The sequence below is a fragment of the Ailuropoda melanoleuca genome, chromosome 8 (genome assembly GCF_002007445.2).
Source record: "Ailuropoda melanoleuca isolate Jingjing chromosome 8, ASM200744v2, whole genome shotgun sequence".
Classification (NCBI taxonomy): Eukaryota; Metazoa; Chordata; class Mammalia; order Carnivora; family Ursidae; genus Ailuropoda; species Ailuropoda melanoleuca.
Genome location: NC_048225.1, coordinates 123,328,674 through 123,354,357, shown reverse-complemented (window position 1 = coordinate 123,354,357; position 25,684 = coordinate 123,328,674). Strand labels below are relative to the sequence as shown.

General features: G+C 38.3%; 1 protein-coding gene across 4 annotated transcripts in view; it reads left to right on the top strand.

Moving 5' to 3' along the window:
• Nucleotides 1-25,684, top strand: part of ATF6 (activating transcription factor 6) — a 205,880-nt gene that overhangs the window by 81,277 nt on the left and 98,919 nt on the right. For 3 of the 4 annotated variants that reach the window (XM_034667252.1, XM_011226064.3, XM_034667253.1), the window contains 2 exons: nucleotides 3,286-3,353; nucleotides 8,180-8,294. In XM_034667252.1, coding sequence (XP_034523143.1) covers nucleotides 3,286-3,353; nucleotides 8,180-8,294 — 183 coding nt within the window. The remainder of the gene's footprint in view (nucleotides 1-3,285; nucleotides 3,354-8,179; nucleotides 8,295-25,684) is intronic. The other variant, XM_034667251.1, reaches the window with a different exon arrangement.

Genomic DNA, 25,684 nt, shown 5'->3' with positions numbered 1-25,684 from the left:
GTGGTTGGCCCATAGGATAGGAAAAAAATGTAGGATAATAGTGTCCCAAAACCCAAAGAAAGTTTTATAAGAAAGGGAGGTGATTAACTGTTACTAAAGCTAAGAGATAATGATTAAGATGAGGACTGAGAAATTTACCATTGGATTTGATGATTAGAACTTGTCAGTGACCTTGATGAATCATTTAATTGGAATGGCAATGACGAAGCCTGATTGATGTGGATTCAGGAAGTAATAATAAATGAAGAGGTAGAGAGAATTATTTTAGGATGACCTCCATTAATAGGAACGGGAAAATGGAGTAGCTGTAAGAATTAAGGAAGAGGTTTTATTTTTAGATGGGATATACATCTCCAGGTTTACATGGTTAAATGCTAATGGCAGCACCTTAGATATTTGATTATTTGGAAACTGATTGGAAGCAGTATGTGATATGTTCACAGGTACACTGAAAGGATATTGAGAAACACGGACTTCTAACCATTGTGGGGCTGTTTTCATCAGTAAAATAATGAAGGTTAGTCTAGATGAGCTCAAGCTTTGAGATTCTATGATTATCCAGTATGGGCCTCTCTGGGCCTCTCTACCTTTGTGTTCATGTATTATGGTAATTTTATTGGTGGTTAGTACCCCTGGAGGCTCCAGGCAATTGTTACCAATGTCACAGTTACCTCAGAAGCCCAAACAAAGCTGCTTCCTGGCATCGGAATGCAAAGTCTAGTACTACAAAACTCCTGTCTGCCAAGGACTACACACCAGCTGCCGCTGGGGTGGGGGAAGAATGGACTCTCTATCTTTGCCTTTCTGAATCTGGAGCACGCATATCTTATTGGCAGTACCTAAATTATATCAACCCCGATGGCAACAAAGTTTGGATAATACAGTTTTCAGGCTTCTGTCCCTTGCTATACAGGGGAAGAGCAAGAAAGGGGCAGATAATTGCCAGTAGATAATTCCACAGAGGAGGTGTAATGGACTTTATGAAGAATTAGGTTAAAATTCTTGGCCTAAATGAATTTTTTGCCTTCTCTTTTGATAGAATTTTTCATGTTGTTTTTTTCCTTTCCATTAGATAAATGAATAGAGAATTTATTTACTATGTAAGGGGTGCTTGGTGTTCTTTAATCGTGAAGAAATTTTAATGCAAAGACGATAATCTTCTTTTGATTTCACAGCCTTTGGACGTGATCTGTAGTTTAATCTGAAGTATTATCTTTTTCTCTGCTATCTTGGGTACATATGTTTCTGTAATGAACTTAGGTAATGGTCAGAAATGTGGGACTCTTAGCTATTACAGAAAAAGGAATGAGAAGACTGAATCTGTATTTGTCAAGGGTAAAAGTAGTTCTTCGTCAGAAGGAGGAGGATTATTCTGCATGTGCTGTCGTCAGTACCAAAACATAAAGAATTCGCTGCTTCTCTTTCTTAGCATAGAGAGTTGTAACTACTCTGCTTAGTCTTCTTTCCTCATTTCAACCCTCTTTTTCCTCACAGCCACTCCTTTCAGATCCTTAAAAGGATCCAATAGACTAATTAAGATATTCTGTAAATTTGAGGATTTGACATTTCTCTGAAATGTCTGTGATCTCTAAGCATTATATCCTTGATTTTGTTCATCCTATTTCATAATTCTACCCTCTTTCTAGATCGCGAGTCTAGAAAAGGTAAAGGGGCATATTAATGAAAATATCTTTCAAAATGAAGGCAAAATCAAGACATTTAGGTGGATAAAAACTGAGATAATTTCAGGGTGCCTGGGTGGCTCAGCTGTTAATTGTCTGCCTTCGGCTCAGGTCATGATCCCATGGGATCAAGCCCCCACATTGGGCTCCCTGCTTGGTGGGAAGCCTGCTTCTCCCTCTCCCACTCCCCTCGCTTGTGTTCCCTCTCTCACTGTCTCTCTCTGTCAAATAAATAATATCTTTAAAAAAATCTTTAAAAAAGAAACATAATTTATCTCTGAAAGATCTGCACTATAAGAAATACTAAAAATTTTTTAGAGTAAGGGAAATAATAGCAGTTATAAGTCCAGGTTAGCAGGAAGGAAGAGCACCAGAATGGGTAAATATCTGGTAAAAATAAATGGTCTTTTTATAAAAAGTATCTTTATTTTATATGTGTATGTGTATTCAAATGTCTTCAAAAGGTTATTTTTTTTAAATCAAAACTTGTAACAATTTGTTGTGGGTTTATAGCTTATATAGAAGTAAAATATAAGACAGTGAGAACACAGAGAGGGAGGTAAATGGAATTATAAAGTTATATTGTTCAAATAATATTTAAAGGTAGACTGTAGTAACTTAAGGATAATCTCTATAACAAACAGTAAAACCTGGCACAAAGAAGTAAAGCTAAAAAAGCTAATACAGGAAATAAAAGTAAAGTATTCTAACCAAAAGAGGGCAGGAAAAGAATAAAGAAAAAATAGGATATATAGAAAATATATACCAAGATAGTGGACCCAGCTGTTCTAGTAATTACAGTTATGGGCTAAATACTTCAGTTAAAAGGGAGAGATTGTCAAACTAGGTTTTTTAAAAGGGAAGGCCCAACTATATGCTGTTTATGGAAAAGTAACATTTTATTGATTGATTGATTTGAGAGAGAGTGAGTGCATACAAGCAGCAGGGGGGCGGGGGCAGAGGGCAAGAATCTCAAGCAGACAAGAATCTCAAGCAGACTCCCTGCCAGGTGTGGAGTCCAACACTGGGCTCCATCTCCCGACCCTGAGATCATGACCTGGGCCAAAATCACAAGTCAGATGCTCAACTGACTGAGCCACCCAGGCGCCCTCATTGGTGAGATCTCTTTAATGACGGCTTAGTCCATAGGTATATGTCGGCATGAAGATCTTCGTGTTTAACTCAGTAAACAGTAGGATGTAGTTTCATTATGGACCTCTCACACTTCAGGAACTTTTCATTGGGAAAATGATTATTTTAGACAAATATAAGTTATGTGTTCAGTAATATTTGTATGACTTGGTCATAAAACTTGTGGTAATTGGACTAAGCTTTTGGGCTGTGTTTTTGAACTTTATGAGAAATGCCTTAACATTTTAATCTCCTTAAGACACATCTCTCAGCCCAGAGTGTAACCGGAAGAGTTCTAGTCTTTATGTTGGTGTTCAGTTATGTGAACCTAGTATGCCAGAATGAATATTCATGAAAAAAAACATATGAACACTCTAATGAGAGTGTAGTAGATGTAAAGGTAGAGTGATTCACTATAGGAAGACCTTCATGTAACTTCATTATATGGCATTAAATTCTTTTTTTCTTCCAGGGTGCTCTGGAACAGGGCTCAAATTCTCAGCTCATGGCTGTCCAATACACAGAAACCACTAGTCTCAGGTAAGAGAGTGTGGAAGTTGTTGGCCATGGAATTTTAAATACCTAATATTTTAGTAAAGTGGATAAGCATATTTCCCTTCTACCTTGAACTGGTTCTCATCTGTGACTTTACTGTTAATTCACATAACATACTACTTCTGAGCAGTCAGGGTAAACCCAGATAATTTCAAAAGGTTAACTCTCAAATCCCTTAAATACAGATTTAGTTAGAATGCTGTTCAGTCATAATTTTGCCGTAAAATTTAAATACATGTAACTCTTGTCCTCAATTTGCATCTGTTTCATGAGCCAAGGGGAAGAGAATGTTATCGAATATCTGCTCTGTGCCAGGTGTCCTGCTGAGTGCTTTACATGCATTTTATTTTTTAAATCTATTATAATAACTTAAAGTGTAGGTATCACAGTCCCTATTTTATATAGAGAGAAACTGGGCAAGTCACTTATTTTTTCTAAACCAGAGTCCTAGAACAAATAAGTGGCAGAATCACCATTCAGATCTATTCGACTTAAAATGCATTTTTCACTACACTGATGGTACTTAGGATTTTGAGGGATTCTCGAAGGAGCGCTGTGCCTAAGGTTGAAATGTACGGACATAGCTAACTAAAGGGAACAGTGTCATGGGAAGCAATGTGGTGTCATGGTTAAGATGCTAGTTTTTGAGTTGGCAGAGTGCAAATCATTTCTTCCGGTTACTTGCTCTGTGGATTCAAGCAGGTTACTTGAAGTTTCCTCATCTACACAAATTTTGGCCACACAGAGTTGATGAATAAATTGCATAATTTAGGCCGGCACTGGCCTCGTTGGCCCGCAGACACCCGGCCGGGCTGCGGGCATGGTGGCCAGTCTGTGGATGGGCGACCTGGAGCCCTGCATGGATGAGAATTTCATCTCCAGAGCCTTTGCCACCATGGGGGAGACTGTGATGAGCGTCAGAATAATCTGAAACTGCCTCACTGGGTACATTTTCTCCTTCCATCTTCTCAGTTCTCCTTTAATAGACCTTGCTGCCAGTGTCATTCTCGAGAATGTAAAGATTGAAAAGTCAGGGCTTTGCACCCCTAGAAATAGTTAATATAGTATAAACGCTAACATTTGGGGGCTTATTGAGAGGAATTATAGCATATTGCTTAAGGACTGGATTCTGGAGTCAGACTGAAAGTTTGGTCTACTGTGTGACCTTGGGCAAATTACTAAACCTCTCTATTTCCATCTCACCGTGACTATGAAAGTGGAGATGAAATCACCATCTACATCATAGAGTTATGGTGAGGATTAAATGAGTTAATTGACATTCAGCATTTAGAATAGTCGTCTGGCATGTGGTATATGCTCAATAAATATAAATAGGTTATGAGCTGCTAGGTAGTAAGCACTTTAAAATCATTTTTTAGGGGGACACCTGGTGGCTCAGTCGTTAAGCCTGGACTCTCGATTTTGGCTCAGGACGTGATTTCAGGTCCTGAGGTCGAGCCTGCAGTGGGACTCTGCATTGGGTGTGGAGCCTGCTTAAGGTTATCTCCCTCCCGAAGCGCCTGGGTGGCTCAGTCAGTTAAGTGTTTGCTTTCAGCTCAGGTTATGATCTCAGGGTCTTGGGATTACGCTTCCTGCCCAGCGGGGAGTGTGCTTGCCCTGTCCCTCTGCCTCTCCCCCTACTCATATGGTCGCGTGCACTTGCTCTCTCTCTCTCTCTCTCTCCAAAAAAAATAAAAATAATCTTTTAAAATTAAAAAAAAAATTGCATAATTTATTTAAATCACTTTACGTGGTACTTGGCATGTTCAAAAGCCGGTAATGATGACGATGTGATATATTGATGTGGAAGTAAAGAGGGACACCTCGGTGGCTCAGTCTGTTAAGTGTCTGCCTTTGGCTCAGGTCATGATCTTAGGGTCCTGTGATTGAGCCCCACATTGGGCTCCCTGATCAGCAGGAAGCCTGCTTCTCTATCTGCCCCTCCCTCTCCACTCATGCTCTATCTCCTGCTTTCTTTCTCTCAAATAAATAAAATTTAAAAAAATAAAGTGGAAGTGAAGAATTTCAGATTCTGTCTGTAGTTCTACCATAGACTTAGGGTTCACTATTTATTTAATATTAATTTCCTGTTTACTGAGCACCAGCTGTGTGTCAGACAGTGTGCCAGGCACTGAGAATACATACCCGGTATATGTCGAAAGCTGTTTATTATCCTTTTACCCGAGAATTACTATTAAGTGGCAGTGAGCAGCATATTGGCAATTGTGAATGTTTAAAATCCTGAGATACTATATTATCTTGTAGAAATAGATAATTCAAATATGTATATAGTAACTAATAATTCTCTAGTGATTGGAATATTTCATTCATTTACTATGTGCATATTTAAAAATATTTTTTTAAAGGAATTTTTTTTTTGAGAGAGAGCATATGCAGGTGGGGGTTGGGGCGAGGGGGTGAGAGAATCTCAGGCAGGCTCCACGTTCAGCATGGAGCCCAATGTGGGGCTCGATCTCACAACCCTGAGATCATGACCTGAGCTGAAATCAAGAGTGGGATGCTTAACCTATCGAGCCACCCAGCTGCCCTGTCCCTTTTTAACAAAGTAGGCTCCATGCCCAGTGTGGAGCCCAGTGTGGGGCCTGAACTCAGGACCCTGAGATCAAGACCTGACTATAGCATATTGCTATAGATCAAGAGCCGGACACTTAACCAACTAAGCCACCCAGGCACCCCATATATTTGTTTTTTTGATGCATCATTATGATGGCATATTATTTCTTTACTAGTTAAAAATGGTTTTAATCTCTTACATCTTCCTCTCAAGTTTGCTGTCAACCTAAAACTGCTTTTAAAAAAGTCTTAAAATTTTTTCAAATGAATTACTCGTGTATTCTGTATCTGTGAATCCGCCCACTGACTAAAAATGTACCTCTGCCCCAAAGTCAGTACTCAAGACGTTTTCAGTCATTCATGAATGTGCGTAGATGGTCCCAGGTGAGGCTTCATTAACAAGGCAACACTCTGCCTTCCTGTTTCAGCTCTCATACTGTAAACAAGTTTCTTTTTAGGTCTCTTAGGTGCCATATATTTCACATTTTTGTGTTTTTGTTGGTGATTTCACTGTTTGAAATGGCCCTGGAGCATAACACTGAAGGACTACCTGTTGTCCAAGAAAGCTGTGTTGTGCTATATGGGGAAAATATACATATTAGATAAGCTTCTTTCAGGCATAGGTTATAGTGCTGTTGACTGTGGGTTCAATGGTAATGAATAAACTATATGTCAAAGGAGGTGTCTTTAAACAGAAACATTAAACAAAGTGATACATTGATCAGTTGACAGAAATGCTATATCTAGGGACTTGTGGGAACCTAAACCTGTATTGCCCTTAGAATGTTGCAGTATTTACTAATTTGGTGTTCACACTGACTTTATAGAACATAACTACCACGAGTAATAAGAACTGATTGTGTATGCAGGGGTGCCTGGGTGGCTCAGTCGGTTAAGCATCCCACTCTCGATCTCAGCTCAGGCCTTGATCTCAGAGTCATGAGTTCGAGCCCCACATTGACCTCCACCCTGGGCATGGAGCCTACTTAAAAAAACAAATAAAAGAATTGATTGTATATTCAAGATGATATGGTTAGAAATGGCCTTATAGTGAGCAATTGGAATTATTTCAAAGAAAATTCTTATGACTCATTTATAGTTTTCCTTTTAGATCAGTCTTTTTTCTTCTTTAAGTTTGATTGAAAATATAGAAGAACATGTAAAAAAGAAAACATAGGCTGTCTTTTTAAAGAAAAATGAAACATTATTTCTGTAACTCTCCTTTATCTTTTAGGTGTTAGCTTATTGTGCTGAACTGTAAAAGCCTGAGAATATTAAAAACTATATTAATATAATTTGAGTATTTTTTTGGGGATATGTGGTTGAGGTACTATAATTTTAGTTAAAATTTTATGGAGACACTGACATGGTACTTTTTTATGTATTTTTTTAAATTTAAGATTGATTTATTTATTTGAGAGAGCACGAGCAGGGGGAAGGGGTAAAGGAAGAGGGAGAAGCAGACTCCCCGCTGACAGGGAGCCCAGTGTGGAACTCGATCCCAGGACTCTGGGGTCATGACTGAGCAGAAGGCAGACGCTTAACCGATTGAGCCACCCAGGTGCCCTGACATGGTACTTTTAATATCTATGGCTAGCATTTGTCAAGTGACTCCTAGGAAACAGGAGACCCATGCTTGGTACTTCACATGTGTAACATCTCTGACCCCAGTAACAATCCTGCAGGTTTATATGGTTATCCTCATTTTATGGATGAGGAAATTGAGGTTGCTCAGAGGTTGAGTTCCCCAAGAATACCCACTTGAGGAGTGGAGGAGAAATTCAAAGCTAGGTCTGTTTCCAAATTATAAAATTTTCCTGCCTTTCACACAGCCTCATAGGCAAGCGTGCCTCACAGATTTGATGGAGTGGTGAAAAATAACTTTCCCTCAGACTTAATTTCTGTCACCAAAAAATTTAAAATCATGCAAACCAATGAAGAAATTTGTTTTCTGATACTTTTATTATTTTTACAATGTAGCTTCGCAGTGCACTTGAGTGGTACATTTTAGAGCTCTGCACTCAGAAACGAGAGTTTTAGTTTTAGTGAATTGGACCTTACAAATACCCTGACCTTGGGCTTTTCAAAATGTTATTATAAAAATTATTGCCAAATGCTGCTAATATTTTGTGTGAGAGAAATTCTTACGGTTCAGACATAGCCTTAGAATGGGGACTGTTTTTGAGAGGATATGGAATTTGCTAGTTTAAGAACACTTTGCCCTTTTCTTCCTTCAGCAGGAACTCGGGGAGTGAGCTACAAGTGTATTACGCATCACCCAGAAGTTATCAAGACTTCTTTGAGGCCATCCGCCGAAGGGGAGACACGTTCTATGTTGTGTCGTTTCGAAGGGTGAGTTCACTTTGAAAGACTAAAGAAAGTATTTTTGAGTACCTGCTGCGTACAGGGCACGGGGCCAAATACCGTGGGAGGGAAAGAAGTGTGAGATAGGAGGCAGTGGACATGCGTCATGTGAGTGGGACTGGAATACACGCTCATGTCTGAGCTGTTGAGTGTCATGAAAACAAACATGGACTTGATGTCAGGCACTGAGTTTATATTTAGGAAATAGAAATGGCTTACTGATTTTGATTCTTTGTCATTCCTATATTCATACCATTTGTTTTTAACAAAAGAAGTGAAAACATGAAAATTTCTTTTTAGGCTTTGTGATGTTAGTCCCGTTTGGTTATTGAGAAATAGACTTCCCGGATTAAGGTGAATCATGGACTGATCAATATGTTAATGTGGAATGTTTGGATTTATGTTCCTAAGACTTCCTTTTGTTCTTTCCTCTCACGTTCGTGAGACATTTACTCCCGTTGGTGAAGAATGTGTTAGTTATATTCAAAAGGAAATGTTCGTATGAGTACTTTTGAACATTACAAATGTTAGATTAAATGGAAACAAGATGCAGAGCTATTTGCATTCCATCTCCTTTTCCTATAAAATGAAAATCCATTTTTCATAGAGTTGCCATGTGAATATCTCAGAGTGCTGTACGTTAAACCAGGGACACGTGAATGAGTTAGAATTCCTCAGAGGTTTGTATCCTAGGCTTTTCTTTTTCTTAAGAATGTAGAGGGGGCACTGTTAGAAATAAGCACACGCTAACTGTAAACAGTTCATTCTCTGATTATTGTCACCACTCACTATCTGAAATTCTGTTAACTCAGTTCTTTTCCTAACTTATAAATATCTAGTAGCTCAGAATATTAGGAGCAGAGACCTTTGACACTTGAAGATTAGAGAAATCAAACATTTCATATATTTTTAGCTGTTAATCAAATATACTTGGAGATTTGGAATACTTTTGCAATGCCATCTCATGATTTCTGCGTTTTCACAAAATTTCTTGTGTTCAGCTTATTCTCGACATAATTCGTATTTTTCTATACTGTGCCAGCCTCGAAGTTCATTTCCAGCAGCAAGGGGGCAGCTGAGAACAGGGTTTCAGCAAGGCCGCAACTGTATTGGTTGCTGAGAACTAAGTATTTGCCGTAGTGTTGACACAGTCATGTTAAAAGTGGAAAGAAAAAACTAAACTTTAGAAATGAGATCTAACAGCACTATGAAGAGACTTGGTGGGTGTTAAAAAATGAATGTGTTGAAGTATATGTTTATGGAAAGTACCAGAGAAAAGTGTTTTTAACACTCGAATAGCTGAATACTTTTTCTCAGGTTCCAGATAATTTCTCCATTATTTGATCAAAACAGTATATGTAGTACATTTTAGAAGTATCAGTGGTCGAGCCATGGGTTGAAGTCCTAGTTAATAATGTTTTTCTAGGGAAGAGAACAATAATCCTAGCTTTAAAGGGATTATATATACAAAGGAAGATGAATGGTATTTTTTATTTTAAATATATACATCATATTTCTTGTGTTTGTAAAAGCTCTTTTTGTTTAGTTTGCTATAAAAAGTGCTGTTGGAAAATTACGGATTTCCCCCTAGAACCCCCAGCTTTTTGATGTTCTAGAAGAAACAGTCTCATGTTCTGGGAAACTGTTAGGACTGTCTGTCACATTGTGTCTGGATTTTTTATTTCCTAATAACTGATTTATCACATCGTGGTGTTTTATATCGAGGGAAAGTGAGGATGAACCTGAACTTCATTAGGTAACAGTAGTTAGAGACAGCATCCTGTTCCATTTTTTCTTGTTTTGTTTTAACAGCAGGGCTGAGGAAGTTAATTTTATCATGACTGTAAACTGCGTCATGGGACAGGAATTTGGTTCTTAAATGCTGGGTGGTTCTTCTTGTTCTTACTAAAATGAAAATGAAAGAAGTAATGACCTCATGCTTGGTTTTTGCTTCCATTTTTCAGTATAAAATATTCTAACATTTTCATCAAAAAGATGAGGGGAGGGGCGCCTGGGTGGCACAGCGGTTAAGCGTGTGCCTTCGGCTCAGGGCGTGATCCTGGCGTTATGGGATCGAGCCCCACAATCAGGCTCCTCCGCTATGAGCCTGCTTCTTCCTCTCCCACTCCCCCTGCTTGTGTTCCCTCTCTCGCTGGCTGTCTCTCTCTCTGTCAAATAAATAAATAAAAAATCTTTAAAAAAAAAAAAAAAAAGATGAGGGGCATCATTTCTTGTGCAGAAGGATACAGGCTTTTTCTCCCACTTTGGTTCTTAACTTCATTGACAGAAATTATTATAATTGATACCGTATGATTGCATTGGAATTTAAGAAATACAGATTCTAAAGCCCCAAGGTTGGGCTTAGTATAAACCAGACATAACAGAGCCAGTAAGCAAGCTGTATTGTTTTATTTTATAACTGGATATGTATTTAATAAAATATTTTAATATCTAAAAAAGCAGAAGCAGCCATTAACTGTTTAGTATACCATTATTTCATAAAGCTCTTCTGTCCCAGGCTTCTACCTCCACACACCCCACGTTCCTGTACTCTTTAATCACATTACAGTTGAGCTGCTGAAATAATTTTCTCCAAGACTCACTCTTGGATAACTACGGACTTCCTGTTGCAGGCCAGCAGGAAAGAATGCTTATGATCCCAGTAATCCTGTCAGAGGTTCAAACCTTTCCTGTTCTTTTGACTTTGCTTTAAGCTTTTGCCTCCAACACAGTAACTCCCTCTACTCCCTTTATTTAGTTCCAGGTGTTCATAACTTATTTTCTTACAAGTATTTTGTCTTTTTCTCCTTTCTTTGACTTGTTTTATTATGATTTGGAGCCTGGGTGGTGGAAAATAACATTTTCTCAAACTTCCAAGTCACTTTGAGTGTGGTATGACTGATAAATTAATAAGAAAAAATCCAATTATAATGTTTATTTTTTTTTCAGTGGTTTCATATGATAGTCTGTTTAGGGAGGGAGGGAGTAAATTAAAGAATATAATAAAATGAATTCAAAAGCATGGGACAGAAACAAATACTCAAGAAGGCTTATGTAAGGTAGGATAAGAAAGTGCTTCCAAAGAAGGGAGGAAAGATAACATCGAGAAAAAAGGCAGGAAAATGATATTTACTTTGTCTATAATTCCACTAAACATTGAAATACTATTCTAGATGCCTCTCTCTTGTCTTCAGATAACTAGAGAAAGGAATTTTTATCTTCCTGGGGGCAATTTCCCATTAAGAATAGCCTCTCTTTGATTCACGTGGCTGTGAATGTCAGTTCACCCTATTATCTTCATTCTTCTTTGAGATGTCCTTTTCCAGTGAGATGGAAACCTACTTCTTGGAACACGATTTATTTATTTTATATTTTCTGTTTTTGGTACCTGTCCCTCAAATCAAAGTCAGACACTTAACATTGTCTTTTCATGTTTCAGATACATATATAATGTAGCACACATACGGAGAACCTCTGGCTGTATGCCTGCCTCAGAGATTTTCTCTCCCCCTCTTCCTGAGTACTTTATGCATTCAAGATATAATACCATGCTCTTTCTGAGTATTTTATGTATTCTTCAATATAGTACCGTATTTGGGTATTTTACCCCTTCTTGGTCTCTTATAAAAAACTTACTAGCAGTATCATATATATGGCATGGATTTTTAGGATAATCTTAAAGTAATAGGGTCTTATTGTAAGATACATGGTAATTGAAGAAGCACAGGAAACTGGCTCAGCAGCCCATTAGTCCCTCTGTGCTTGTGCTTCCTAGACTGGAATGTGTACTAGGCCTCATAGAGATTGTAATAGTGGCTTGTTGTCATTCCTGATCCCACAGCAGCTCCAGTGTTTCCATGTTAGTCTTTTTCACACATCGCTCATTCAGACTCCCCAAATAGAGGATCTGTGTGTGTGTGTGTGTGTGTGCATGTGTGCTTGCATGTATATATGTATACATACATCATCTGTTACGTAGAATCTCTTATAGATAGCCTGGCTCATGACTCATGGTCCATACATTTGTGACCAGGGAAATAGGGTTGAGTTTAAATGTATTCTCTTGCTTTGTAAGCCAGCAACTTTATGCAGAAGGAACAGCCTTCTGAAAAAATTACGGAGATGGGCCTTTAGATCTTCATAAACTGTTTATTACACTCTACAACCTGGCTTTTTAAAAAAAATTCTTATATTGGTCCCTAATTGTTTGATCTAAAAGGCTTATCTTGTCTATATCCTAACGCTTTTTTTAAAAAAGATTTTATTTATTTATTTGACAGAGATAGAGACAGCCAGTGAGAGAGGGAACACAAGCAGGGGGAGTGGGAGAGGAAGAAGCAGGCTCACAGCGGAGGAGCCTGACGTGGGGCGCGATCCCATAACACCGGGATCACGCCCTGAGCCGAAGGCAGATGCCTAACCGCTGTGCCACCCAGGCGCCCCCCTAACGCTTTTAAAGGCAGGAAGTGTCATGGCTTATTACCACCCCTGACACTCAGCACAATGTCAGTCACTTGGTATTTATTAAACAGAATAATTTTAGGTAATGGTTCACTAAGAGATATCATAGTGATGGAAGTTTGTTGCTTTTCATAGTCATTTAAAGGGTCTTTTTGCATCTGCTTTGCTTAAAGAGCTGTGAATCTGCTTTGCCAATCCAAGGAATAACATAAGCAGTGCTGAATTCTAACAGAAAATTTAGAGATGACTTTCTCCATTTATGGTTACACTAGCCAGAGATACATCAGCTTTGTTCTTGTCTCTGGATCTAAGCTTTAGAGCTGAAGAAATCACCTGGCTGAAATGTTTAACTATGAAATGTTTAACAGTCACTAGGTAGAACTTCGAGATGCTTTACGTACTCATTTTTTAATGTTTGGGAGAAACATTTTGGAGTAGATTGCTGTTAGACCTCATTGCTTTCTTCTTTTGGAGAAGAGATGATGTCTAGTATCCATAGATTCCAGCAGCAGGAGCCAGGAACTTGAAACCTTGGACAAAGTATGGGAGAAGCTCTAATTATTGCAGGAAGGTTGACTTGTGATGTTATTGGTTCAAAATGTTTGCCAAAGATTAATTCCCATGGAAGGCCATAAAAAATAATTTCACAGGAGCACCTGGGTGGCTCAGTCGGTTAAGTGTCTGCCTTTGGCTCAGGTCATGATCCCAGTGTCCTGGGATCGAGCCCGGGATCAAGCCCCGCATCGGGCTCCCTGCTCAGCAGGGAACCTGCTTCTCCCTCTCCTCCCTACCTATGCTCTCTCTCGTTCTCTCTCGCTCTCTAACTCTCTCTGGCTCTCTCTCTCAAATAAATAAATAAAATCTAGGGAAAAAAAGTTTCATAGAATAACTATGATATTTTCTAAATGTAATGCCTGGATTAATACCTAATACATGCTTAGAAGAATGGCATGCTTTTTTTGATGCATATTATTTATTTCTCGGAATTACTGTTTAGTATATATATTACAAATCCTCAAAGGCATGAGGAATTTCCATAGTAATCAAAGGATATTAGTCACTTTATAAAGTCTACTTCAAAAGGATACAGCTCCTTTTGTTTTGGAACTTCACAGCTGGAGCATACGCATCGATCTGGAGTTTGGCCATTTTCTTATCTCCGGTTTCATTGCCTTTTAGCCAAATTCTTTCTCTAGATGGAAAAAAAAATGTGAATAAATGAGTTTGAAAAGATACTTGCATTAAAAAAAAAAGTCTTATCTCAGAGACTTAAAAAAAAAAACCTTGTAGCAGGTCTTTTTCTAATTTTTAACTTACTTTGAAATATATCTCATTTAGGCTTGAAGCACATTATAAAAAATAGAACAGGGTTGTCTGAGTGTCCACTTAACCTGGGTTCACTTAATGATTAAATCAGTAACATTCTCTTTCTGCATTTTCTCTTTCATTTCATTTATACATGAATGCTGACACCTTCTGTGTATACGACTGTTACAGTTTGCAAACCTCTTTCCTATGCATAGTCTTTTTAGTTCCTTAAATATAATTAAGCACTCCTAGTCCTAAAGATTTTATTTATTTATTAGAGAGCAGGAGCAGGGGCAGAGGGAGAAGGAGAAGCAGACTCCCCACTGAGCAGGGAGCCTGATGTGGCAGGACCCCAGGATCATGACCTGAGCTGAAGGCAGACGTTTAACCAATTGAGCCACCCAGGCGCCCCTCCTAATCCTGTTTTACAGGTGAAAAAATTGAGGCAAAGAAAGGTTAAGTGGCTCATCTAAGGACAGAAGAATTCTAAGCAGTAGAGCTAGGGCAATAATTGAGGTATTCTAATTTAATACAGTGATTCTTCTGTTCATGTTCTAGTGCTGTATTTTAGATATATTGCAGATTATGTAAATAGCATAATTACTCAATTCCTCTAAACCCAATCATGTTTCTTTGCCAAATCTGCTGGGCAGTTTTGCTAGTTACTGAATAACAATTCATATTTTTTGTTTGTTGATTACCTGATTATAGATTCAGTGCTTTATTAGGTCACACTTTCATAATAGTAGAGAACAACCTGATGTTCTGCAAGATTTCAGCCAAGGAATAGAATAAATAGGCTTTGAAAGTTTCTGGTTTCTTTTTAAAAACAGTTGGGGGGGGGAAATCTTTGTGTGTCTTAAAAAGGAAGTAGTTTAGCCAAAATAGACAACCTTGTAATGATTGGTACGCTAGAATGTCTCATAGAGAGAGAAGAGTGGTTTTTGTGCATGTGTAAGTGCATTTTGTTACGGAGTCTGTATCTGGCATGTCCGATCCTCGAGATCAGAAACTTTTGATCTCAAGCTCCTTGTTAAATATGAGTTACTGTTGTGTGGTTTTAGGGGATTTAGTCATTTGTTCCTTGGCTCTGTAACAGATTGCTAGCTAACATAAACATTTCTATTATTTAGACTTTGCCGTGCAAACTCAGAGTAACTTGTTTTGTGTTTGAAAAATGATTATTCAGTTCTCTGTAACTAGACTTGTATATAGAATAGCCCTGGACACAGAGAACTTACTATTCACAAATAATTTAAAGTCTTCAAAATTCTCAGGATGGTGGACAGATCCTTCTGAGTCAGGATGATTTTTCCAACTGTTGATTATTTGTGTGCTCTATTTAGCAGTCTTTATTTTATAATGTGTTTTTCATGTGCAGTTTTTAATCTCCCTTTTCAGGTTGCATGCTTTTTCTGGGCAGGGATACGGTCTCTTCATTCTGCTTCGTCTTTTTACAAGGGCTGCTGCAACACACGCCACCGGGCCGAGCCGGTCCTAAATAAGTGTTGGCTGCTCAAGCCACTGTCTGTTTGTGCCCTTTAACCTTATTTTTTATAGCCTACTGTTCAAAAACTGCTAGAGGTGGAGTTTACAGAAACAAAGGAAGAAATTTTTCTCAGTGTTTAAAATTACTTTTGTCATTCAGATAACAATGAAAATTTTAAGAACACACAGTCTACTTTGATGTGGTTGGCATTTTAATTGTGGAATAAAGTCATTCCTGAAAGACTAAAATTACCCTGAAGGAAGGTGGGATTTAGTAATTGATGGCTTACAGTTTTGACAGTTTCTTTCTCATCAAATTTCAGATTTTATAATGAGGGGAAAAAAATATTTCCTGAAGGCACAACCTCGTTCTAAGAAACAATATTTTTTACATCATGAATATATGAGGGAAAAAATGTTTTTTAAGCAATTTGTTGATGCAGACTTTAGAGACCTGCATTCCAGCCCTGATTCTGCCACTCACTATTTGTTCTGTGACTTTGGACAAATCACTTGTCTCTTCTGTCTTTTGTTTCCTTATCTGTAGAGTGATGGAGGAGCTTTTCACTTTTCTTCCAGCTCTAGAAGTCTACAGTATTCTTCTGTGTGCATGCGCGTGTGTGCACATGTGTGTGAGTGTGTGAGAGAGAGTGTGTGAGCACCGTCCTCTTAGAAATCTGTGGTATTGTGTTTGTTTTTGAAGTCACTAAAATAATTCAGTCTAGCGAAGTTAGTACAGTTTAAGGGTTTTGGGAAAGTATCGCAAAAACAAAAAATGTCAAGCTACAGGGTGGGCCCATAAATTAATGAGTTTGATTTTTTAATAGCTGGTGTAATTTATTTAATAATCACTCTCACAGTGCTTATAATATGCCAATCTTTAATCCTCATAATATCCGTATGAGGTAAGTACAATTATCATCCTCATGTTGCAGGTGGGAACCTGAGGCACAGCAAAGTTATTTAATTGTCCAGTATGACATAGTTTGTAAGTAGACGGAGTTAGAATTTAACCAAGAAAGTCTGGCTCCAGAGTCTGTTTATGAATATTTCCCTATATTGCCTTTCTAGAACTTTTGTATCCAAATGTCTTCTCTTTTAAAGTATTCGGTTTGAAATGTAATTCCATGGATCTCTGTGTTCAAAACATGTACTGAGTTGCTTCAGGTTAATTTTCCAAAGAGAACAAGATCAAAGACAAGGCCCTGTGGAAGACTAAGCCACATGCTGCATAAATAGTGTAGGAGGAACAGCAGCTAGCAGGGAAGCACAGAGGAAATGATTAGAAGTAGAGAAAGAGAACTGGAGTAGTATACTACAGATGAAGTGAAAAGAATTGACTTGTTTATTTTCTTTTAAAACATGGAGGTTAAGGAAGAGAGTTTAAAAAGGAGGTGGTCAGCAGTACTGGACATTACGGAGCAGGCTGAGAATGAGAAATGAGGAAAACTCATTGGTTCTGTATAAACATGGAAGCCATTGGCAATTTGAGATTACAGTAGAACAGATTCAGAACAGAATCCAGACTAGAGCCAGTTAGGAGACAGTGTGAAGGAAATTAAGTGGTGGGTTTGGTAAACTTGGCATTGACGGGAAGGGAAGGGGGGATGGCCTGGATGTAGTTGAAGAGAGCTCAGGGCACGCACACTGTGTGTGTGTGTGTGTGTGTGTGTGTGTGTGTGTGTGTGTGTCTGTGCTTTCAGGATAGGAGAGCTGTAGAGGTAAAATATATAAGGCAAGTGCAGACTACTGTGGTTAATTTATATATATTGAATGTAAGTAGGAGCATATATTTTATTCTTGGCAGCTGTTTTGAAAGAAAAGAAGCTAGTCATTGTTTCTCATCTATATTAATGCTTTTCTGTTTAAAGCAGAACATGGAGAAAGTTGAAGAACAATTCTTGTTTGTTTATTTGCAGTGGGACTACAAAAAAATAAGAGTATGGAATTAAAACCAGCTTTTTAAAAAATAAGGTCATATTTAAAATATTCCTTGAGACATCAGGCCTTCTAAATCTTGAATAAAGAGGTGTTTTTTAATAATGATGAAGAGTCGGGGTGCCTGGGTGGCTCAGTTAGTGAAGCGTCTGCCTTTGGCTCAGGTCATGATCCCAGGGTCCTGAGATCGAGCCCCGCATCGGGCTCCCTGCCCAGTGGGGAGTCTGCTTCTCTCTGCCCTCCTGCTCCTCTCTCGCTTGTGCTCTCTCTCTCAAATAAATAAACTCTTAAAAAAAAAAAGTGAAGAGTTTAAAAAAAATAAAAGTTAATAGAACTATTTCTAATTTATACATAGATGGTCTTGGGTTTTTCTCCTCATGAAGTCAGAAAACTAGCAAAGTAGGCTGTTAAGTCATTTTATGTCTAAACAAAATTCAGTGTAAGCTTTTTGATGATGTCACATATCTTAATTATGAAGGAAGCAATTATTATGGTTAGGAAAAGTTGATGATTTATGATCTGACTCAGGATTAAGGTCTGAAACACTCGTGTCATTTCCTCCCCTCCCCCAGATGTGGTGATTTGTTCATTTTGGACTCAGATTTGTTTAACTTTGACACCATCAGCAAATCTGAACACTGATACTTAGGTTGGTTTTTCCTGAAAATCCTAAGGCTAGTAGTAGTGTGATACTTATTTTAAGGCATTGATGCTAATCTATGAAGAGCCTGTTACACATAGGCTTTGGAGGAGTTTTCCATCTCCTCGTGTGGGAAACACTTTGGAAACAGGTTGGATGATAGCTGAGACTAGGAGTGTAGAGTATGTCTAACTAAATAATTATGTGATTCTTTGCTTAATGTCCGTTTCCTTGCCAGGCCGAAAGCACCCTGAGGGCAGGAACTGTCTGTGTCACACTCATCACTCTGTGCCTGGTATCCGTTGCAGTACCAGGCATATTGCAGATACGCCGTAAACATTGAATGAATGAACAAACCAACAAACTGGATACCAAATCCACCAATCTGACACCGTATTCTAAACTAGTCTGTGTCATCACCGTAATGTGATAGAGAATTGGTGGTAGACCAGCGTCTTGACTTTTTTTATCAGGGCCATCTGTGTCTCATGATAAATCTGAAAACCAGTCTTTCAAAATAAATGACCTCAGATGCAAAAGCTAGTTACCATTTTGCATGAGAGAAGCAGATCTCCGTATTTCAGAGTTGAAACACTGATGTCAGTAGTACATGGATAGAGAAGACTGTTTTTCAGTTAGGATGCTAAACAGACTGTGTTGTTATTTTAATTTTCAAAATCATCATGCTGCAGACTGAATAAGCTCCGTCTTTATGGAGGCCCATGTGTAACGTACACTGTGGTGTCCCTAGAAGGATGGGAAGATGTTAGCATTTTATTCCCTGCAGAGTGTTTATTTTGAATACGGAAGGTGTTCAAGAAAAGCTTTTCGACTTTTGTTCAATCTTCCATAGCCTGTATTTTGAATAATTTTAGGGTCATCTGCATTTGATCACAATATGCCTAGAAATAAATCTTGAAAATAAAACAAAAATTTATCCTACAGAACAGGCCTCTGTTACTCAGTTTAAGTTTTATAGCTATTTCTCTTCTGATTCCATTTGTTATTGAATAAGAATTCAATAACTTATTCTATTAAGAATGAGTCTGCCTTAGAGGGGGTGTCAGATGTTTACTTTGAAGTCTCTTAAAGAGACTGGTTGCTTTCTCCCCATAAAATGTGCTTTGAATTAGCAGCTTTTCAGTATCTATTCTGGTGGAGGTACAAGCAGTGTGAACTAAAGAGAATGATGTATAGTCAAAAAACAATTTTTCTGACTTTGGGATGAAGAAAATCCAACCCAGGGCTATGCAGGCAGACATTTATTTGGTCAGATATTTATCCCCTCATTTTCTCTATGTTTGACCCTGACCTTTCAGTCTTCCATTTTGCCATCAGGCCTTAAGACCCAACTGAGTAATAAGAAAGCGGAGATCCTTAGATAGATGTAGGTCAGTGTTTCTCAGACTTCTTGGTTTCATAACTCTTTTATAGTTTCCAAACACAAAGAAACATTAGTGAGAAGAGGGGCATGGTCTTAATATTATTATGGATCTCTTCAGTATATGGCTAAATAGAATCCAGCTGGATTCTTGTATCTGCTTCTGCATTAATCATTTCTTTTTGGTTGAAATCTATAAAGAAAACCTGGCCTCACACAGATAATGTGGTTGGATAAGGAGGGAGTCTTTTTAAAGCCTTTCAGATAATGTGCATATTCTTCTTTGATACAATACCATTAAAAAAGAGATAGTTTCTTAAAGGTTAGTTGCAACGTAGAAGCCCAGTCTATGAACTTTTAGTACTCTGATACATTAAAATCCATTGATTTATCTTGTACTTTGGATCTTTTACCCACACATGATTTTGTAACATCGCACGTTGGTCATTTGGAGAATATTGGCTCACTGAGTTATGCAGATCTTCCAAATGTTCACATATTTTATTTTTCATTATTTTAAAAATCACATTCTGTGAGACCACTACAAATCTTATCAGAAAAGTCTTTAAGTAGCAGGAAGCTGTTAAGGTTATGGTAGCAGATGCAGGTTTTCCAAAATTCTAGTTTTTGCTTGAAGGTTCATATTTTACCATTGTCAAAAATATTGTCAGTTGTTTTCCTTTGAGTGGCAGGTTCCCTTAATTCAGTTTTAAGTACATGTCTATCAGATACCCAAATCTAAAAAACTATAGTTTGTCTGTGTGACATTCTTTCAAGTAAACTTGGTGTTCTATTAGAAAGTGGCTGGTATAGCTCACAACTCAGTTACACAAATGATTTCCCTCTAGACAGCCATTACATTTTGTGATGCAGCAGAAGTGCTTTTCAGCTGTGTATTTCCTGTGTTGTCACACAGAATATTAAAAAGTCTACTCAGAGGTCAAGATTTAATAAAGTCAGTAATTTTTATTGGTTTTATCAAGGCTGTCCTTCAGTTAAACTTCGTGTGCATGTATGAATGTGTCCGGACATGGGGGGATAAATACTATGAGCAACTCTAATACAGTTGGGTCCCGTCCTGTTGGGAAGGCACCAGAATCGCTTTTGCACCATCAGTGTAAATACCAATGTAGCTTTCCAGGATGAATGATGAGATTCAAAAAAGTTATTCAGCCCTACATTTTAGTACTGCTTTTGTTTGTTGCCAAGCATTCCCATAAAAGATCTTTGTTGCTGATTACTTGGAGCTCCTGTTGAATGCATTCAAACAAAACATCACGTCTGTAGATTCTTTTATTGGTAAAACAAAAGCACAGTTCTGTGGTGGAAATATTAAGTTCCTCTTCATACTCGCAGCTAATCTTTAATTTGATGAGTTACTGTATGGTTGGAAGGTGGCAGTGCTGTGATTTCTTTACTGATTCATCAGCAGGCGCTGAGCAAGGTCAGCTCTCTGGGATTTTACGAGTTTCTCAGCTATTGTATGTGCTTCTGCAGCCAGTGCCTCATAGCTTAGCATGTAAGATCTTTCAGGGGTCTTTTCATTTCTAGTATGAAAAGCTGTAACAAATTCTAATTTTTAAAGGATTCATCACATTTTTGTTTAAAATAATCAGTTCCTTTTTCTTTGAACTCTACATGATTGGTCTTAGAATGACACTGTAACTTAACTGACACCACAGTGTTGAAGTGTTCTGTTGCAGAAGAGACAATAAGTAAAACTAACACCTGTAATACAAGAGAAAGTTAGCTTTCAGCATATGGTCATTTCTTATTAACAGTTTTAGCCAGTTTCTTTGGAATGGAATCTGCCTTTCTGTGAGTCAACAGAATTCTCTTAATATATCAGTTTTATCTTTTTCAGACTCTTAGATTTGGACAGTGTGGTTGTGGAAGTACAATACAGTAAGGAAGCAAGTCTTCTAGTCTCCCATTTTTAAGCCATTTATTCAATCTCAAATATGAGAAAAATATGTTACAGATATAAAATAGTAAATGTGAGAATAACAGTTTTAGATAAAATTCTTAAAATCTAAAAAGGTTTTCAAAAAACTTAAATATTATTGCAAAACAGAACAACAAAAGGTACTTTCTTCTTTGTTGTATTTAGATGGTAAGTTGTAGTGGTGAAGTCCATCCGTATAACTAAACTCCATAATAGTGTGTTTTCAGGGCTTTCTCCATTAGTCTGCTACTCGATCATAACGCTTATCTCTCTCTCTTTTTTTTAAAGAAGTGAATGCATTTCTTTTAAATTTTGTTTATTTATTTGTCAGAGAAAGAGAGAGTACGAGCAGGGGGAGGGGTAGAGGGAGAGGCAGGCTCCCTGCTGAGCAAGGAGCCCATGCAGGACTCAGTCCCAGGACCCTGGGATCATGACCTGAGCCAAAGGCAGATGCTTAACCAACTGAGCCACCCAGGCATCCCATAAGGCCTATATATCTTAAGACTCACTTTTTTCATGTCTCAGGAAACATTTTTTTCAGGAACTGTTTAATGAGTATTGTGATGATATGCTGGAAGCAAGGGTTCCAATGATAGATGAGACAGTCTCTGTGCTCATGCAGCTTGTATTTTAGTTGATGGTGCTGACCAGAAAACAGAAAAAGTAAACAGATAAATGTGTAAAATAATGACAAATACAAGTTTCATGAAGAAAACAAACGGTGGGATTAGAGGATAGCAGGGAAGTCTACTGAAGATTGGACCAAGGTCACTCTCCTGGGAGAGACATAAGGTGAAGGGGGATTCCAGGCAGAGAAAAGAGCACATGTACAAAGACAGGAAGGCAGGAAAGAACATTACTTGAGGTACTGGCAGAAAACCAGTGTGGCAGAAGACTTTGTGAATGGGGTTGGAGGTGGGCCGAGTAATGACAGTGAGGTTGGAGAGATTGGAAGGGGCCAGATCATGCAAGAACTTGTGTAAGGAGTTTGGGTTGTATTCTGAGGGCCAATGAAGGGATGTAAGTAACGGAATGGCATGAATGATATCATTTGTAGGGTGAGTTTAGTTGTTGGCTCCTCAGTGGATTAGAGGGAGCCATGATAGGAGCAGAGACCAATGAGAAGGCTTTTTCAGTAGCCCGGGCATGCGATGATGGCAGTGGTGTGGTGAGCAGGTTCTGAATACATTTTGCAGGCAGATTCAGTGGGAATTGGAGATGTATCCGGTACGTTCAGATTTCTGGCTTGAGAGAATTAAGTACGTAGTGGTACCATTTACTGAGATGAAAGGTTTTGGGGTAGAGCAGGATAATATGTTTGGTATGAATACTAAGAGTTCTTTTTGGACACGTTTAAGTTTGAAATGCCGTTGAGACATTTCACAGGAATATGTCACATTGGCTCTGTGAATTTAGGACCCAGGAGAGGAGAAGTCTGAGCTAAGAAGGTGAATTTAGGGATTGACAGTTTAGAGCATTTTAAGTCCATGACAGTGGTGGAATCATCTAGGAAGATAATGTAGTGGAAGAAGGGGACCCAGGACTGAATGAGAGATTCCATTAGAGAAGTTAATCTAACAAACGAAACTGAAGTAGAAACAACCAGCAAAGTAGAAGGAAAGCCAGGAGAGGAGATGTTTTCAAGAGGGAAGGAGTGGTTGACTTGAATTCTGCTGAGAGGTCAATTAAGGTGAAGGTAAATATCCGCTGGCTGTGTCAACATGAAAGTCATTCTCTTTTCCTTGACAAGAGCCCTTTAGTGATGAGATGGAAGTGAAAGTTAGGATTAACAATGGGGCCATCTGGGTGGCTCATTCGGTTAAGCGTCCAACTCTTGGTTTTGGCTCAGGTCATGATCTCATTGTCCTGGGATTGGGCGCCACGTTGGGCTCCACGCTCAGCGCAGTCTGCTTGTCCTCTCCCTCTGCTCCTCCACCTGCTCGCTTGCTCTCGCTCTCTCATAAATAAATAAAATCTTTTTTTTTTTTTAAAGAAAGTTTAACAGTGCATTAGGCAGTAAGGAAATGAAGACAGCACTACTATTTTAAGAATTTTTCCTATAAAAGGTATGGTGACTAACATAATAAAAAAATTTTTATAAAAAAAATAAGGCAAAAAAATATAAAAGGGAACAGAGACAAGGTTTTTTGTTTGTTTTTTTTTTAAATCCCAGGATAAAATGTAAAATTTTAATGAACGAACCAGTAGGTAGGAAGAGAGCAGTGTTACAGGGGAAATGATTAAGTCCTTGACAAGGAGCAAAAAGGTGGAATTCCTATCACTAGTAGAAAGATTGCCCTTTGCTAGAAGGTGGGATCTTCCTCCTCTTGTGGTAGAGGCAAGACAGGTTCATAGGTAGAAGGTTTGGTTCCAGAAAGATAAGAGAAGACACCTCTGAGGGTTTCTGTTTTCCCACTGAAGTGCACTCTGAGGTCATCAGCTGAGAGCGAGGATATCGGAAGAGGCAGAAAGGATTTAACGAGAGAGGAGCAGGTTGGAGGGGCGCCTGAGTGGGTCATTTGGTTGGGTTTCCGACTCTTGGTTTTGGCTCCGGTCATGATCTTGGGGTTGTGTGCCTGAGTGCACAAAACTTTAATTTTATGCTATTCAGGAATATTTGAACATTAAGTGTTTACCTTGGATTTCTGCGTTGTTGCTTTCTGAGGAGTTAACCTTGTTAGCAATCAGGGAACTGTATCACTTACTTGGAAGACTCTGATTAATATAACAATAAAACCTTGTGGCTGGTTTAAATTTAATTCTCTGCTATATGAAGCAAAGACTTGTTCTTCAACATAGTTTATAATTAAAATTAATAGTGAAATTTTGTCATGCAATGCTGTTTATTTATTTATTTATTTATTTTTAAAGATTTTATTTATTTATTCGACAGAGATAGAGACAGCCCGTGAGAGAGGGAACACAAGCAGGGGGAGTGGGAGAGGAAGAAGCAGGCTCATAGCGGAGGAGCCTGATGTGGGGCTCGATCCCATAACGCCAGGATCACGCCCTGAGCCGAAGGCAGATGCTTAACGACTGCCCCACCGAGGCGCCCCAATGCTGTTTATTTTTTTAAGGCGAAGATTAGCGTTCTCCCCTTCCCCCACCAGCTTTACTGAGATATAATGAAGTTTAAGGTGTACAGTATGATGGTTGGATGCATGTATATATCGCAAAATATTACTTCAATAGGTTAGTTAACATATCCATTGCTTCACATAATTGCTTTTTGTTTTTAAATAGTGAGAACATTGAACATCTATTCTGTTTGCAACTTTCAAGTATATGATACAGTATTGTGAACTGTAGAGACCATACTGTATATTAGATACCTAGCATTTATTCACCTTATAACTGGAAGCTTGTACCCTTTGACTAACATCTTCCCATTTCCCCCACCACCCCCATCTCCTGGCAGCCACTATTCTACATTGTTTCTTCATTCTACTCTGTAAGTCAGATCATGTAGTATTTGTCTTTCTCTTTCCCACCTATTTCACTTGGCATAAGGTCCATCCATCCATGTTGTTGCAATTGGTTAGGATTTCCTTGTTTTCCCCTCTTTTTCGTGGCCAAATAATATTAATTGCATGCACATACCACATTTTCTTTATCCATTCATCCATTGGTAGACATTTAGGTTGTTATCATGTCTTGGCTATTGTGAATAACGCTGCAGTGAGTATGGGGAAAATGTCTTTGAGATAGTGATTTCATTTCCTTCAAATATATACCCAGAAATTGGATTGCTCGATCATATGGTAGTTCTATTTTTAATTTTTTGAGGAACCTCCACACTGTTTTCTATGGTGGATTAGGGTTTTTTTTTTTCTTTTTTACTGTTTTATTGAGGTATAATTGACATACAACCTGCTGTACTTAGTTAACTGCTCATTTTATAAACTTTGTACGTATCTGTGACAACATCACCATAGTCAAGGTAATCAGTGTGGTCATCATTCCTGAAAGTTGTTTTCTTCTTGCCACTTAGTAATTGCTCCCCACTCACCCTCTCCCCTCTCATTAGGCAACCACTGATCTTCTGTTACTGTGCATTTATTTACATTTTAAAAAAGTGATTTGACATGAAGGAATTGTACATTCTGTGTTTTTCCTTCTAGCATAATTATTTTGAGATTCATCCACCTTGTAGCTTTATCGGTAGTTCATTCCTCTCTTGCTTGGTGTCTGTTGTGGGGATACGACACAATTTGTCC